The following is a 17,716-nucleotide window of genomic DNA, read 5'->3' as shown; positions in this document are numbered from 1 at the left end:
CACCACTGAGGAATTACAGTGCTAGCTAAGCATAGTTCTTAACAGACTTTCTGTTCTTGTATTTTTCCTATGGAACATTTTTCTGAAATAAAAACAAAACCAAGTATTTCTCCTTCTCTAGGAAGGTACTTCTTGCAGCTCTCTACAGGAAGAATACAGCGGGATAGGAGCTTTGGAAACCCAAACAGTTCAGTATTTGCAACTTCTAGTTTATCTCTCTGGCTAGAGAGTTATTAGCAATTATTTTGCTATATAATGACTGCTTTTAATTAGGTAACTATAATACAGTACTTTTTCAGAAACTGATTTCTGGCCTTTGGAAAGTTTACATATTTTAATAATGTCTGATATTCTTATACATAGAAACATGCATATTTATAGTAGTTTGAACTATACTAAAAATAAGGTTGCAAAAGGCTTCATAAAGGAAAAAGATGCACAAAAGTCATGGGAATTTGAACTAGTGCAATAAGTTGGCATCTTGGTTTGCTTCACCCCTAGCCAGCTCATTTGCTAGATGGTTAGAATGAAGGCATTAGAACAATCATAAAAATAATAGTAATCCCCTAAATCAGTAAAGTCCTCCAAATACCTTAACACTATTTTAGTTGCAATGGTATCAACCTTTAACAGCTAAGCAATTATCTTTACAACCAAATACCATCAGAAGTAACACAAAAATATATAGTTAATACATTCTCACTGACAAAACACCAGTAAATATAACCAGGCACAAACTCAGATATCCAACTTTGTTTTCTCTCCCTGCTCCCACTCCTACAAAGGCGTACACACATTTAATTTAATAAAAGCATACAGTCCTGCTGAAATCAGTAGACACTTGTAATGGATTAAGTTAAGCACGTAAATAATTCTCTACAAAGCTAAATCTACATCCATTTTATTTTGTATTTCTACTGCATTCTAAACCACTGCCAAACAAGGTGGTTTTACTTGAAACAAATTTGTTATTTCTGTTGTAGCTATAAAGCTTCTTGACAATATATGGAATAATTGTACGTATCTAGTGGTGGAATTGTTATATTTGACATCATCTTGTGCATCAGCTCACATCAAGTGAAATTAGTTGTATTTCTGCTTTTTTACGGGTTTCTCCCAGACTGCCAAAACCTACATTGTCTTTCTGGCTTCGTTCACTTGCTTCAAGGTACAAAACACTGCAGCCCTAAACACAGACAGGTGGGTGACACCATGCTTTTTTCATCTTAGGAATTTGTTTGTAACCTGGGGGCAGCCAAACCTGTGGAACTTACACCCTCACAGATGCACTAAATCTGTCCAGACAAACCTCTGAGCAACTGATAAAATCATAGAATGATTAGGGTTGGAAAAGCCCTCCAAGATCATCTGGTCCAGCCACCGCCCTACCACCAATGTCACCCACTAAACCATGTCCCTAAGCACCACGTCCAACTTCTCCTTGAACACCCCCAGGGACGGTGACCCCACCACCTCCCCGGGCAACCTGTTCCAGTGCCAACTCGCTCAATTCCAACTTGCCCTAAGCTGGCCCTCCTCTGGGGCTAGCCTAGGTGATTTTCAGAGAGCGCTTCCAACCTACGTTCCCCTGGGGCTCTGTCCCTGGGACCTCCTCACCCACACACAGCACAGGAGCTTTCAGCAGCTGTTAAAAGCTCAGGCTGCCTGTGCCCTCCCTAGCGCCACTCACTCCCGATACGTTAGAATCTGGACGTGGAGCAACCCAAGCTCTGCGCACCCTTACAACGCGGCCGGGCTGACCGGCCCTGCTCAGACGGCTTCGCACCTCCACCCGCCAGCAGGACGCCCCCACCGGCAGCGCACGGTGCCGTTAGTCACGCGCACGCGCCCCCAACGGCCCCCAACGGCCACCAACGGCCGCTCCCGGCACGCGCAGGGGGCGGGGCCGCTCCACCCCTCCCGCTGCGGGGAAGAAGGGCGAGGGGCGTGGCCCCGCCGGCGGGAGGCGGGGCTTCCTCTTCCGCTGCCGCCGCTGTTTCCGGGTTAGCGGCGCGCGTTGCGGCGCACGTGGGGGGCCCGGCGCGGCGCGCGGCCAGGTGGGTGCGGGGCGGCGGGGCCGGGCTGGGGGGGGGCGTCTCCATGGTAACCGCGGCCCGGCGGCCATTACGGGGCCGGGGCCGGGGCCGGGGCGCCGGTCTGAGCCGCGGCCTGCTGCCGCTGCGTCCCGTTAGGTGTCCGTGGAGGAAAGCGGCCGAGCCATGACGTCCCTGGCCGAGCAGCTGCGGCGGCTCGCCCTCCCGCAGAGCGACCCCAGCCTCCTGAGCCGCGCCGAGGCGGCGTCGCTGCTGTTTGACTGCAAGGAGGCGGCTGCCGTCGACAGGGACACCTTCTTCGCCATCGGTGAGTTGGGGTCTTTGCGCGTCTGTCGTCTTAAAAATCGCTTATCGGAACGGTGTCTGGACAAAGCTGAACGGTAAACTTATGTTCTTATCCACAGAGAGGCCAAAGGAGTAGTCCAAGGCGGTGCAGGTAGTCAGCGTAGGGGGATGGCTGGACCAGACGAGCTTGAGGGTCTTTTCTAACCTTAACGTTTCTGTGATCCTCCAGTCAGCGGCAGAATTGCGGGACAGGTCATCCTGGAGCACATCTCTGGGCATGTGAAGAGCAAGGTGACTGGGGACAGTCAACGTGGTGTTATCGCAGATAAATCACGCCTGCCCAATGTGATTGCCTGCTGGGGTGGTACAGCAAGGAGGGAGCGGTGCACGCCATTTATCTAGAGTTAGCAAGGCTTTTCACACTGTCTCCCACAACATTTTTGTGATAAGTTTCAGACGTTCCAGCCTAGACACGGGGCAGCCAGATGGGTGAAAAACTGGTTGGGTGATCAGGCTCAGGGGTGGTCGCTACTGGGCTGTGTTCTGCAGAAGGACTCGGGGGAGCACTGGTGGGCAGCAAGCTGTGTCCTGCTGGAAAAGATGGCCAGCAGCATTCTGAGCTGTGCTACCACAGGCACAACTGGAGGATTGAGGGACATAATATCTCTCTTTACTCAGTGCTTGTTAGGTCACTTCTAGAAGACCGTCCAGTTTCACCTCCCCATCCCCAGCATAAGAAACTCGTCAAACTGGGGTGAGCTCATTGCAGAGGACACAACGTAGTAAAAGGCTGGAGAACTTGCCTGAAAAGGGGAGGCAGGAAGATCTGGCTTAAGTGTGGAGGAGAGAAGACTTTCATGGGTCTACTAGCAGGCTGCAAATACCTATGAGGAGATATTAATAAGATGGGTTACGTTCTTCAGAGAAATGCATGGCAGGAGAACAGAAAACAATAAGCATAAGTTACAACAGCAGAGAATTAGTCTGGATGTAACAAAAAGCCTTTTCATCACGTCAAGCACTTGAACAGTAAACTGCCATCCATTCTTTTGAAAATCACAGCTGGATAATTCCGTAGGCTACCTGATCTGATATCAGAGCTAATATTGCTTTGAGCAGGGTCTTAGGCTAGAGATCTCCCAAGGTCCCTTCCAACCTGAATTATTCTATGATTTCATGGAAATGTACTGACACCCTACTCTTTGGTAATGTTACGACCACAAATAATGGAAAATGGAAAAAGCCTTTTCTGTGTTGGCACGTGTCAGGTTCCTTATGCACATCAGTTTCCATTTTTGAATATATATTTACCCAAGAATGTGCTTTTTGCTTAGCCTTTGATCTGTATAAACTTGTGCAAAGTAATGAAACAATTCTTACCACTCTCTATGGAATATTGTATTTTAATTTATTCAAAGAGTTACCTTTGCTTACTTCAGCTATATAAAAATCATAGAATAATTTTGCCTGGAAGGGACCCCTGAAGGTCATTTGGTACTATTCTGGCTGATCAGAGGGTCGGTTAGCTCAGGTTGCTCAGGCTTGTGTTTGGCTGAGTTTGAGGATTGAGGTTCTGTGATCTCTGATGCAGTGTTGGGCCTCTGATCTGTGACCATCACTGTGTTTAAAAAAAATCCCTATATTGACGTGGAATTTCTTGTGTTCCAGCATGTATCCGTTCCCTCCCATCTGAATTTCTTTACCAAGTGAGTCGTTAGACAGTGGAACAGACTCTCTAATGAGGTGGTTGCTACCTGTCCTTATTTAAGAGGGTAGTAGTCTTAATGAAAAGTTTTAACTCTGAGTTAGCCCTAAAGTAGTCAGTCTACTGATTTTGATCTTCGTAGGTCCCTTCCAATTGGAATTACTGTTATCCTATCCTGTCCTTCCATTGTGCATCTCAGAGTCTGGCTCCATCTCCTTGATAACCTACGCTATGCCATTAAGTCGATGCAGACAGCAGGAAGATTTCCTTTTGGTGATCTCATTTCAACCCAGTTCTCAGCCTTTACTTTGGATGTCATTTTTTAGTCCCCAGACCATCGTCGTGGTCCTCTGCTGGATTGATATCTGTACATCAATGTTTTTCTTTTAGTGAGGAGCTCAAAATTGTACCCAGTACTTCAGATGCAGTCTCACACATGCAAAATGGAAAGTGAAGTTCATCACCCCTAACCTGTTGGTTGCACTTGTGCAAATGAAACCCAGGATGCTGTTGGCCTTCATTGCTGCAAGAGCACACTGCTGACGTTTTTTTTTTCCTTTATCAATTAAGAAATAGTTTAAGTGTAGTAAAAGTTTTGGTCTTAGACCTGTTTGCAATTTGGTTGGGCTTGTTAAGTAAGGATGACACACACCAGTATAGCTGAGAGGTTGGGTATGCCAGTGAGGATGTAGCTGGATAGGACTGGTGATTACAGCTGTTGCATTTAAAGCATTTTTCTGTTTTTCTCTGCAGGATGCACTGGATTAGAAGAGCTGATGGGGATCGATCCTTCCTTTGAAGTGTTCCAGTCCAGCCTGTTTAGTTCCATGTCCAAAGGCCTGGAACGCAGCGTTCAGAGTAAAGCAGTAAATCAGCAGCTGAATCAGAATATTTCATTGTTCCTCATTCACCTGTCCCCCTACTTTATGCTTAAGCCAGCACAGAAGTGCCTTGAATGGCTTATTCACAGGTAATCCACTGAATATTGTACATGTATAGATAAGGCTTCTAGAAATGCAAGAAATTTCTTTCCTGATAATTTTGAACAATTATACCTCAGCTTTGTGGAGCTACAGGTTGAAAGGTTAAAATGTATAAAAAAATATATATATATATCCATTTGGGCTTGGTTTTTGTGGGGCTGTGTGTTATTTTTTGCGAGTTAGATTTTGGTTTTTGATAAATTTCTGTGAAAAATTTCAGTATACCATGATGATCTGTATAAAAGCAATTATTTGTTTGCCTGGATTTCACCAAATTTGTGCAGCTCTAACCATCTTACAGAGGATCTAGAGAGGCATTTATGTAATATATTTTGAGATAATGTGCTGTGTAAAATAGCAAACTTTCAATATAAACTGTGAACTGTAAAACATGCCCTTGTTTTATAACAAGAGCTAAGTAGCCTTATTACAATGTAATGTAAGAAGGTGTGAAGAAAAAATGAACCAAGTGTTTTTAAGAAGTGCTCTTGTCTTTATATAAATTGACCTATCCAGATGCAGAAAGTGTAATGTTTCATATCATGAAACAGTGAGTAGGTGCTTACTGTTGATATAACCTTTTGATCATGATTTCTTTTTAATATATTGTACAAAAATTTATACTACATTATTGTAGATTTTGATTTAATGTTAACAATCTGTACAGAAGAAACTAAGGTTCTAGTTTATGTCAACTAGGGACCTAAAATCATTGACTGAGGGGTAAAAAATTGTTTCTATCCTGACTTCCTACATATGGCTAGTGGCCGTTTTTTGGATTCTGGATGGTAAGCGGACCATATGTCTGCCTCAGTGTGATGATCTTCTCTGGTCTTGCTTAAAAGGAAGCAAACCAGGTGTTCTGAGAAGAACATGGCTGAGTCTTTGTTTTGACCTTCAAGTAAATTTTTAACTGTATGTATTTATTTGTTTCTTCTTAGATTTCACATCCACCTCTACAATCAAGATAGTTTGATTGGTTGTGTTCTGCCATATCATGAGACTAAACTATTTGTGAGAGTTATTCAGCTTTTAAATATAAAAAGCCCAACTCATAAATGGCATTGGCTGGATCCAATAAGGGTAAAGTACTTAACAGATGCAAGTTGGGAGCAACATGAGGAACTTTTTTAATAATATCCTGACTCTGTTACTAGATTTGTGAATATGGTTCACCTGTTTGTGTGGTTACTTGTAGGATAGTACTGAAAGATCTAATTGCAAGAGTGGAGCCTGAACGCCCACCTGTTGTTTCTGCTATCTTTCTTTAAATACAATGATAAAAAGCTTCAGTCATAAATACTCCTTGTTTTGACAAAGTTAGAGTGTGCTTTTAAGGTGTAAGTATTTGCAACTAGGAAGTATGTCAATTACTAAAATATGTGTTTATTTGAATATACATTATACATAATGCTGTTCAGCATCTGTCTTAATGTAGACACAAAAAATTCCAGAGAGATGCATGGGTTTGTGTTACTTATTGTCAATTTCAATGGTGTTAACAGATCAGTAGGCTTAATTTAAAGAGGTTATTATTAATTTTTACTTTGGGTGCTTCACTTTACTCTAGAGTGTTCTAATATTACTTTTTTCACCATGGAAAGAAACCTGGCGTCCCACTGGCACGGGGTACTCTCATTACACACTGCTACAAAGATCTGGATTTCATGGATTTCATCTGCAGGCTGGTGGCAAAATCTGTGAAGGTTGTTTTTCCTTTTATTCTAAAACAACATTTGTGTGTTGTCACTTGTTTGTTCCCATTTTTTTGTTTGTACAGTATTATGCTATTTATTAATATTTCGATTTGTATATCATGTAGTAAAAGGACTCATTTACTAGCAAGCAATATGAACATGTCTTATTACTTATATAGATTACAGTTTCTAGAAATTCAGATGAGGAAGTGGCAGAGAACCAGTAAGCCAGGACAAAACAGTTTGGCAATACTGTATTACTTAAAGATACTGTGCTGCTTAAAAGTACTTCATTTTCTTAATTGCTTTTATAAACTTATTCATGCTACTGGTTTGTAACTTTGAATTTGGATATTTCTTTTGGGGATTGTCATGGATGTTTTAAATGTATGCTTTCAAATATTAGTGAGAACATAAAATTGAAAAGGGGGGGCAGTAACCTCTGGCAAAGTTTTCTGCTAGGGGGAGGTGATGCTTTTGATTGCATCAGCAGGAGTTTGTAGAACTTGCAAGCTGGAGTTCTGAGATCTTACTCTTTTTTGGGAAACCATATGAGTGTTTCGACTTTTCCTGATGTCTGAACAACTTATTCTTCTATTGTCCAGGTCTTTTCCGAGTTACCTGGCAACTCTGCTCAATTGAGAGTTCTTCTTGCATTTTATGCCTCCACCATTGTATCAGCTCTTGGAGCCGCAGAGAATATAACAGACAGCATAGTCTCCATGCTGCTCCCTTATATCCAAAAGGTACCTGAAGTTTTGTTTTCATTCCTGTGTGATGAACTGTCCTGTGTTCTACCAACATGCTTTCTGCAGCTAACGTTCAGGAGGGTTTGAAGCATTAGGCATGTGAAGGTCCATGACTAATAATGCTTTCTCACGCCTTAGAAGAGCATTTTTAAGAACTTTATTTCCTACTCTGCATGAAGAATGGAACTGTGAGAAATGGGTATACAGTTTAACTGAACCTCTTTGGCTTAGAAACTTAGTGTGCTAACAATGAGAAATTGGAGTCAGAGTAGTCAACCTGCTTTAATATTACCTGTTTGCTCCAGCATGTGGGATTGCTGCTCTGTTTAAAAGCAGAGCAGCAGTTAAAGAACATATGTCTCTTCCTTTACGTGTGGACCCTGTGTGACAGCTTTTTCTTCTTGAAAGTTAGGTTTATAATTCCTTAAAAGTTAACACCTGGAGAAAAAGCTAGTGTAGTTGCATGGACGTCAGGATGAAAATGATTTGTATGTTAATTTACTTTATTACTATTGTTATTACTATTATTATTATCGTTATTATTATTATTATTGGCATATGTCAAAATTACACCTTTATCTCTTTCTCTTTTCCTAGGGCTTGAAATCCTCTATACAGGATTACAGAGCTGCAACATACATGATAATCTGCCAGATGACAGTAAAAGTGACAGTGGAGATCTCCTTGGTGCATTCCTTGATGTTGCAGATAAGCAAAACATTATCTAAAGTGCCCTCATTAGCCAGGGAAGGGGTAGCGTGTTTGAACCTACTTCTACAAACTCAGAAAGGAGACAATCTTGGGAAAAAGTAAGTCTACATGAATTGAGTTTCCTCCTTTTAAAAGCTCAAGCTGCACTTTGATAATTCGAATGTTTTCATCCTGCTCATTAAAGGGAAACCTCCCTATCAGAAGTGTTGATAGTCTGTGTGTCAAAGGGTTTGGAGGTTTATTTGGCTTGCTTTGAATTTTTTTGTGGTTGCTACAGCTGAGGAGTCTCAGTGGTACAAGTTTGTCATCGTTTGGGTCCTCTCCTGCCACTTCCCTCAGTAAAGGATTGCTGTCAATGTGCAAAACTGAAGCCTGTCAGAAAGAGATTTTCTTGAAAGTGTGAGTCTTGGAAGAGAAATTAGCATAATAATGGTAGTGCAAATTTTGGGTTATTTAAACAGCTTGGAAAAAAAGTAGTTTTGCCCCTTCCATGGTAGAACTTTAAGTTCATATCATTTTACACCTGAAGTGCTTCTATACCACTACTGCTTTGGTCCCAGAAGTCTTGTGTTCTTCTGGATGTCCATGTGATATTTAATTTCTTTCAATGTTGTCTGCCTTGCAACAGTTAGTTAGTGCTATTGTGTGCAGCTGAACATGGTCATTGAAGTCCTGCACGCTACAAGGAGTTCAGTTTTCTGGTAGAGAAATTAGCATTGGTATTCCAATAGTCTCTACTGGGAATAAACGCAGCAATTACCTTCCAGATATTTTGAAGCAGCCTTTGAAGAGGAAAACAGGTTAAAAACAAAGCTGCAGGAAGCTAAGAACAGCCATGCTTCATGTATCATGCAGCATCCAGACAGGTAGATATTAAAGGGAGACAAGATGAGAGGAACTTTTTATAGTAGGAAGAGATTTGCTTCTCTCTGAGGATCTCCTGTGATTAAGCTGTTATTTCTCTTCCCTTCTTTTCACTCTATGCAATGTGAGGATATCTCTTCATGCAATCCATACAATTATTTTTTCTCATACAACCAACTTCTCAAAAGCGTAGAGATATTCACCATGCCTTTGCAGCAGCTGTCGTCAGTATGACTGGCAGTACTCCATTTTCTTGGTGGGCATTAAATGCACCAGTAAAACTGGCAACAAGAAAGTGGTACCCTTTCAGTCTTTTCAGCATTTACGATGAGGCTGTTACCCAGTACTGAAAATTGAATCCTTGGGATGTTTTGCAAGTATTGGTAACACAGATGTGCTTACATTTGTTTTTTTGTTCCTTTTTTTTCCCTGTTCTGTTGTGCAGGCCATTTAATTATCTGTGCAACAACCCAGAACTGGTAACACTTTTGCAAGGCCTTTCAGAAGGCTATGATATCTCTCCACTTCTGCGTTACTTGTTGCCTCACCTTGTTTGCAGTATCATGAAATATGATGCAGGTAAGTTAGCACATATATTTAAAACTTTGAGTCTTATAGACAGAGAGCTATGCTAAATGTCTTAGCTGTGCCATTTTCATTTTGTTTCTGCCCCTAAAACTGTACCAATACACATGAAGATGTGGTTGAGCTTCAGTGTGTGGTGCTTTTTGTTTTTCCAGGTCCTACAGAGAATGCTATTTTAGGCATTGTTATATCTATGTCACTTTGATTTAGATGTTGATTTTCAATGTGCAGCAGTAACTTAATTTTGATATACTAAATTTCTTACTCTTAGAGAAGTACTGTAATATTGCAAAATCCATGATTTGAGTCACATACATAAATCAACATTTTAGGTAGATTACTTGTACTGCATATGTAGTTTAAGTGGTAGAGATCTCTGTTTACCCAGTAAATTAAATGTGCCTGGAAATGTTCCTGGGTAATGAGGCTGACTGGTATGCAGCGGCCTATGTCTGTACCAGCAAGTCTGCTTGTGCTGTGGACTGTTTTAAGTGCCAAATCATGGTTGGGAAAGCTCTTTAGTTGAAAACGTCGAGCTTGACACCAAGGAGTGCTCTAGCAAGTTGCTGGCATAGGTTGTGGTAGCAGATCTGGAACACCCCCTAGCACACTTGAGTTTATTGATAGCAATACAGCCTTTAGCACTTCATTTACATTGGTGTGAAGCGTTGCTAGCAGCACACTGAGAGTGCGTGGGAGTTATCAGTGGACGTTGTGGTCTTCAACTTGTGTGCTTGGTTCACCAGATGATACTGCCTATACCAGCTACTAGTTTTAGTCAGGATGGGGAAGTTATGTTCAAGCTATTGTTCATCTGCTATTATTACTTGTTCTCCTTAGAGGAACAAGAAGAACCTGAGGAGAGAGAGGATCATATTTACATCAGACATCTTGAAGCTATTCTTCAGACTATACCACTGGAAAAGGATTTAGATCACCTATTGGCTTCGTGAGTTAACATAGATCTGTTTTTGTTTTTTTCTGCGGTACTACAGTCATTTCTGGTTTAATAACAATGAATTGCTGACAATCCTGACAATGCTGTTACCATTATATGAGCATCCCTTTTAGTGTCATGTTTATTTGGGTTTAAGTGAACTCCAAACTTAGATATTGAAACTGAAATGTTCACTAATCCAGAAGAGTCGCGATTTTAGCACTTGTGGGAGTACTTAAGGGACAGAGTGAAACATAAGGCCAGGAGCAAATCTGCAATAAGTAATGCATATTAATTATGACCTGTTCAGCAGTATGTTTTATAACATTAATGAAAACTGGTTTGACCTAAAAATGGTGGCTTTTTCTTTTATTTGTAATTTTAGCAAATTTCTTGAAGGGTTTATCTCCTATGGTACAGAGATTGAATCTAATCCCACTAAAATGGCTGCAATCAATCAACAGCTGCTTCCTCTTATCAGACTTCTTGAGAGAAAGTAAGTTCCATTTTTCTATGACATATATACAGCCTGCAGGCTGATGAGGTCAGCTACGATCTTGGTTTATTCGGTGTCATAAGCACAATAATCTTGCTGAAAAAATACAGTAGAAGTAACTGACTCTCTTAATTTTTGTCTAAATTTTATTTTGCTGATCTAACCTTACGTTTTGTCATCACCGTCATACCTGGGCACAGACCTACTGGCTTTGTATGGCTTCTTGCTGTGTGACATTACCTTTTCTGCTCATTAATTACCCTAGTGGGCTGCATATCATCTGCGTTAAGACATAAAGATTGATTGCCTTTGCAAAGCTTCTTAAAATAGCTGGTTCAGAAAAGTGCATTCAGCTTCCTTTTATTTCCTTGGATTTCTCTAGAAAATACTTGCTCTTCTGTAATGCTCTGTGGAAAATGTTGGAGTTTTGTCTGTTGGCAGGTATCCTAAAGCCTTAGATGCTGTGCTGGAGGAGCATCTGGAAGGTGCTACGGATCAGGCTGACCAAAATCTTTTTCATCAATTTATTTCTCTGTCACAAAGCTGTGGCAAATACAAGGTAGGTAGAAGCTTAATTCCTGATCCTAGCTCTTACCAGGTTATACTAACAGAAGGTTGATGTTGTGCCAAAGGTCTGCTCTCTGTTCCTTCCCCTCCCTCTACCCCCTTCCCTCCCCTCCCCCCCCCAAAAAAAAAAAACACTGAAGTGAGGTGATGAGTTGATCAAAAATTTGATAAAACCAAAAGCTGTCAGATCTTTTAAGTTCATGTTTATTATGAACAGTCATGGGTGTGAGTTTTCGTCATCATTAAAATTTACACGTTTCCACCTGCACCTGATTGCTCTTGCGGTAACTTTTTTCCTTATGAACATGGCCAGTGCACATACTGTACTGTTTGATAACAGCATGGTGCTGCCCAGCAGGGTCTGATCTTACTTAAAGATTTTGTCAGTGTCATGCAGGTATGTTTGGGGTAAGCTGACAAACAACGTTATCAGAGTTAAGAGAAGGTGGCTCGATCCATTTGTTGTGTTGTTTTTTATTACAGTCAGTAAGGTGGAAGAACATAGTGTTCAGAGTTCTTTTGTGCAGTTTCTGAAGAGTAAGTCAAACTCAGAGAAACAGAATAACCACTAGAGCAGCAAGTTAGTTTAAGGATTTTTTGAGTTATTTTTTATCATTAAGAGATGGTTAGTATTGTGAGTGCTGTTTGCAATGATTCCAAGACTGAAATCACTTAGGAAAAGATGGTAACCTATATAATGAAGAACTTTGTGAATTTTTGTACTGATTTCCTGAAGGCATGGATTCTGTGACTGAATAGCAAGTGGGTTAAGAGAGAAACAGAAAAAAGGCATGCAGAATGAAGCCATGTGACTCTCTTCTAGCCTTTAAGGTTCAAAAGATAAGTGCAGGCAATTGTACTGGCAGGGATACCTTTTTAAGTTTCTATCTATGGTCTGTCCCATTGACATTGTCACTAGAGCTTTCTCAGAATCCTTAGATAAGTGTAATGTTTTTCTAGGACAGAAGGGTATCTGTGGTTTACTGTACTTTTCAAGTTGCGTTCCAAAAACTGTCTGCCAAAGTGAGGAAGACCAAATTTGAAACTGTTATACAACATCTTTGTCCTGCTGTTGACACTTTTTTGGTCAAGGTTTCTCATCTGAAAAAATGCTGAAAGAAATTCTTCCAGTACCCTGACATACCCTTAAAGTATTTTTAACATGTGGTGAGTGACTCTGAAATCTGTATTTCAGTTTCTGGAAGACTCTGATACCTCCCTTCTGCTTAGTTTGAATCATCCTCAGCCAGCTGTGCGAGTCCTGGCTCTTCAGCATTTGAAAGATGTTATTGAAACATCAAAGGTTTGTGTCCTGAATCTCTCACTTACAGGATGTACTTAGCATATAAAATCTTCTAAAATCTGTTTGACAGAAATATCAGTTGAAGATAAGTGATACGTTAAATTATTCAGAAATGTCATTCTGACAGTTTTTCATGGTGATTTCGGGAGGCTCCTGTCAGCGTTGTCCCTTGTTCTGGAGTCTGGATGTAGTTCTTTTTTATTAAGCTGCTTGTAGACTAAAATCAAATCTAAGTTAATAGTTATTTTTATTTTTCTTTTATTGTTGAAAGTTAGTCAGACTGTTATTTGTGGTTCAATTTCGATGATGTTACCACTTGTACTAGGATTCAAATATTTCGTTGTAGCCTATAAATTATGCTACCAACCTTATTTATTTTTTTTTGTTCCGTTTGTTTTTTCCCTTATTTTCTTCAGGAAGGCTTTGATCAGTCTTTCATAGAAGAAGCAATTTTTGAGCGCCTCAAGGATGACAACAGAGATGTTGTAATGTCTGCTTTCAGTGCTTTGGAGGTAGGTGTATTTCTTTCGATAAGTCAGGTGAGGTTTTAGCTGGTTCTGAATGTGTGTCTGGAATGTATTCTTTATAAATGCTTTTCTACTTATCTCTTTGATATATAGCTTTTGTCCTTTACTGTTTGTCCTGTACTCCTCTCTTTGTTGTATGGCTTTTGTCCTTTAACAGGATGAAGCAGCACAAACTAGGAGGCTATTGTTGTTTACCTGTTACAGGTACCCCTCTCCTGCAACTTTGTTTCCTCATCTTTCCCAAAGTGTCTGTAGTTAGCCTGATTTTATTTATATTTTGTTTTGTAGATACTAAAGCATATTTTGAGCTTTGATTATAAAGTGTGCCTTCTGCTTATCCTGTATATATCTCTGTAAAAATGATAGCCATGTCATCTGCCTTTTGTATGGAAAATGGTGCAATGACAAGTCATTACGCTAGTGAGAAGTGCTCAGCTGAGTTTTTCCATATGGGAGTCATTTGATCAGTTGATAGCAGCCAAGTTCTAAACGCCGGCTCGGGTTTATTGGATGGGACTCTGGTATGCATTGTACTGATTGTTTCCAACTAGGGTAACAGTCTGTCTTCATTGCTTCTGCTAGTAGTAGTGGAGAATATTATTAGCAGTAATATAATTGGTCTTGTGTGTTCATTCATTCTCAATCACTAAAAGATAGGAATGGAAGCATTTGAGTGATTATTTTTAAACTTTAGTGTCTTTTGTTGATGTGCCTTTTATTTTTGTAATACAGATGCTGCATAAAGTGAAAGCAATTCTTACTCAATTACCAAGGGTTTTGCTTTTTGTGTGTTTATCAGTTTTACAAAATATTTCTGCATTCATTAAAGTCTTTGTACTTTGGATTTCAAGAGAACATACTGGGCAGTCTTATAACATTTGTTTACCCCGATGATATTTTGATCATGTGATCATCAACAAAATGATGACTTTTTAGTTATTATTAAGAGTTCAATTAGTGTTGTTTGATCCGTGATTCAGCTTGATATAATAGATGCATTTTCCATTCTGAAGAGTAAATTATTTTTTATCTTATTATACTTACATTTCTTTCTCTTAATTACTTTCCAGATTTTCAGGAAACAAGTCAATCCAGAAGTAGTGGTATCAAGTCTTCTGAATATCTTCCAGAGAGCTGATCTCTCAAAGGATGGAAAGTGGTATGTTTCTGTCTTTTTTTCAGGCTACTTTGTCTCTGCATAAATGAAATTAAAAAGTAACTCTAAAGAACACTTTAAAAACTATTTTTTCACTTTGAATGCTTTTTCTTACGCTGTATATATATGCTGAATTATAAGAGAAATTTTCATTATTTGTGTACCATTTCCAGTGAGTTCCCTATTTGTTCTCACCGCTACTTGAATTCTGGAGGGAAAAAAAAAAAAAAAAAAACGTGGAAAATGGAAAAGAAACCGAAGACATGTAGCAGACGTGCTAGAGCAATGGTTTATCAAGATCACTTTTTTTTCTTGTGTAGGTACAAGGTTCTGGAGCGAGCAGTAGAGATTTTAGTCAAAGAGGAGATTTTGAAAGAGAAAAAGGAACTACTGGATGAAGTGGTAATGCAGTTGTTACCGTTTATGGTAATCACTAACGCAAATTCAAAATCTTCAGAATGGAAAATGGCCATTTGTCTGTCAGAATCTGATCTCTGCTCCTTACACCCTTTACTGAAAGGCTGGCCAGAAGGTAGTGTATTAATTGTACCTAATTTGATGAAAGAAAAATAATGACAATGTAGCACTTCATGCTTACTGAACCTTAACAGTAATTGAGAGAGACTGGCTGTCATTAATAAGCTATTATACTAAGAGCGTGAACAGAATTGTTTAAAAAGCTCTTTGAAAGAATGAAGTTGCATAGTATTTTCCTGACTGTTTATAAATATTACTGAGCTGCCAGTGAGATTTGTATACCTCTGTTCTCTGATTTATTCATTTTTTTTCCATTGGAATAGCTCTTCAAGCAGCAATTAAATCTAGCAAGTCTGCAGAACTGATTGGAGCGGTCAACAAGGAAATGATTCTGTTGTTTTCTAAAAACATGACTTCAGGGGACCCTTCCTTATTATTGCAAATGGTATGTGCGCCATGTTTCTCTAACCTTAATTTACAGGTGGTAACTAGTAGAAAAGATGTCGAACTTTATATGTGCTGTTCATAGCATTATTATGTCATTATCAAGCTGCTATGGAAATGTATGCATATTGCATTTAAGAAAAAAACAGTACAAGAGAGATAAAAGACGTGTCTGTTTTAACATAAGGAAAAGAAGAAGTGAAACCATTACCTATTCGGAGAAATTATTGGTGTAACCAAATTGCAGGAATTTTAAGTTTCCTGGAAAAATAAATAAATAAATAAATATACCTGTGGATAGTTCATAGACACAGATGCGTGTGTGTTCCCAGATTCCAAAGGGTACCATTACAGCAGACAGTAATTTGTTACCAATGATAGAAGGTAATAAGGATTTAATTAGACATGCAGATGAAACACTCTGTAAAGTCATAGCAAAGTCCCACTATCTCACAGACTTTTTGTTGTTATTCCTGCCCTTCCATTTCCAAGGTTGATGATCTGATACTTGTTGCTGAAACAGAATCTGACAACGTGAAACAGAAAGTAACTGCTTATATAATTGGTTCCGTGCTTGTTCAGTGCTGCTGTGATTCACAGATGAAGGAAAGTTATTTTTCAGTGGCTATCAGAGTCTTCCGCTTCTTGGATGAAAAAATACGAAATCTCAAAGCTTGTCATCCTGCAGAGGTGAGATATAAACAGTTAGGAGAGGGCGTTTTCTTTGTAATGGAGAAATGTCTTCCATCAGAGGAACAGGCAGCTTAGAAGCCTTGAGGAGGACTGAAAATCTTGCCGTTGTTTCTTTTCAAAGAGAAGCCACACAGTTGGCAACAGTAATTGAAGTTGCCATTAAGAATTTCTCTTTTATTTTACCGGTTTGGTGAGTCCATGTTAAAAAAATTAAGAACTCCAGTGCTTAACCTAACACGCCACCAAGTGATTAAGTGTGTCAGTGCTTTGAGCCTGGCAACAAGTTTGGGGCATTTTTGCCAGCTACCTTATGGTATCATGTGTTATTGTTGAGCTTAGGAATACCATTTTTTTCAGTTGTTGAGTAAAAGGTTTGATGACTTGTTCAATATGGGAAAGAAGGACATACAGTTGAGTATAAAAAAGAGCTTATATTAATTTCAGCTTCATGCAAGTCTTTGGAACAATATTGAAAGCGTTGCTCCTGGGTTGTTGGGTTTTGGTATATTGCACAGCTCCATAAGCAGTTGTATTGACATTTGTTGGGAGATGATACAGGTATAAGGAGGAGCCATCAGGCAGGAATGATATTCAGAAGAGTATTGCTGCATCTTTCTGCTTTTTTTTTTTTTTGCTTTATTTTCGTGCATATTTCCCATATGGGTTTGTTGTCCTTATTGTTGTTTATTTGTTTAAAAATGTTAAGAGTTCATTTTTTTTCTTGTGTAAGAAACCTAGGTGAGCAGGGCTGTATTTATTTGTGTGCACCTCCTCACGTACATCTGTAGCAATACATGCTAATTAGCTATTCTTACCTCAGATGATTCCATCAAAGGGTTTTTATATTAAAGGTATCTGAAAGATATGGATTGTTTCCCAAACAGAGCTAGATGAAAGGATGAAACTGAATGTCCACAGAATGCTCTAACTCCTCATCTCTTTGAAGAGTTATTTTAGGTGGAGTTTTATTGTACCCTTTTGTTACTTTGCTTACGTATACTCTTAATCATAGTAGTAAAAGCAGGTATAAATTTCTAAACCACAGATGCAAGTTTAACTGTAAAATCAGAATTGTAATTCACTTCATAATGATACCTGTTTTGAGGTTAGAAATGTAATATTGCTGAACTTTAGTGCTAGATTCTGCCTTCAGCTGGATGAGATTATGACAATGTACGTTTCAATAAATTTTCATTCGCAGGAAACTCCTTCAAATTGGTCTATTGAAACAACACCGGAAAGTTTGGCGCCAATGGACTTGTTAACTGCATATATAGAAAAGCTCGATAGTGACCAAACTGTTGATGCAGAGGAGTCTGCCATGTTTGTGTTTTTATTGAAAAGTTTTATTCATCACCTTAAACCTCCTTCATCCTTTCCAAAAGGTAAGTGTTAAAGTTTCGAATGTCATCTTTTATACAACAATTTGAAGTTAAGGAAAGTGAGGAGTTTTCATCAGTTTGTATGCTGGCTTTAGAGGTTT

At 39.5% G+C, this 17,716-nt stretch overlaps 1 protein-coding gene across 1 annotated transcript in view; it reads left to right on the top strand.

Annotated features, from left to right (window-relative positions):
• The first annotated feature begins 1,944 nt into the window (after positions 1-1,944).
• HEATR1 (HEAT repeat containing 1) overlaps positions 1,945-17,716 on the top strand; it is a 38,915-nt gene continuing 23,143 nt past the window's right edge. Inside the window, exons 1-18 of the mRNA XM_040552708.1 lie at positions 1,945-2,057; positions 2,193-2,361; positions 4,798-5,014; positions 5,969-6,110; positions 6,632-6,733; positions 7,330-7,470; positions 8,071-8,282; positions 9,494-9,627; positions 10,474-10,582; positions 10,956-11,066; positions 11,508-11,625; positions 12,829-12,936; positions 13,353-13,448; positions 14,534-14,622; positions 14,940-15,151; positions 15,420-15,541; positions 16,033-16,230; positions 17,435-17,618. Of these exons, the coding sequence (XP_040408642.1) occupies positions 2,220-2,361; positions 4,798-5,014; positions 5,969-6,110; positions 6,632-6,733; positions 7,330-7,470; positions 8,071-8,282; positions 9,494-9,627; positions 10,474-10,582; positions 10,956-11,066; positions 11,508-11,625; positions 12,829-12,936; positions 13,353-13,448; positions 14,534-14,622; positions 14,940-15,151; positions 15,420-15,541; positions 16,033-16,230; positions 17,435-17,618 (2,437 nt within the window). The 5' untranslated portion in view covers positions 1,945-2,057; positions 2,193-2,219. The remainder of the gene's footprint in view (positions 2,058-2,192; positions 2,362-4,797; positions 5,015-5,968; positions 6,111-6,631; positions 6,734-7,329; positions 7,471-8,070; positions 8,283-9,493; positions 9,628-10,473; positions 10,583-10,955; positions 11,067-11,507; positions 11,626-12,828; positions 12,937-13,352; positions 13,449-14,533; positions 14,623-14,939; positions 15,152-15,419; positions 15,542-16,032; positions 16,231-17,434; positions 17,619-17,716) is intronic.

Source organism: Cygnus olor, chromosome 3, assembly GCF_009769625.2.
Source record: "Cygnus olor isolate bCygOlo1 chromosome 3, bCygOlo1.pri.v2, whole genome shotgun sequence".
Taxonomy (NCBI): domain Eukaryota; kingdom Metazoa; phylum Chordata; class Aves; order Anseriformes; family Anatidae; genus Cygnus; species Cygnus olor.
This window is presented reverse-complemented; position numbering and strand designations above follow the sequence as displayed.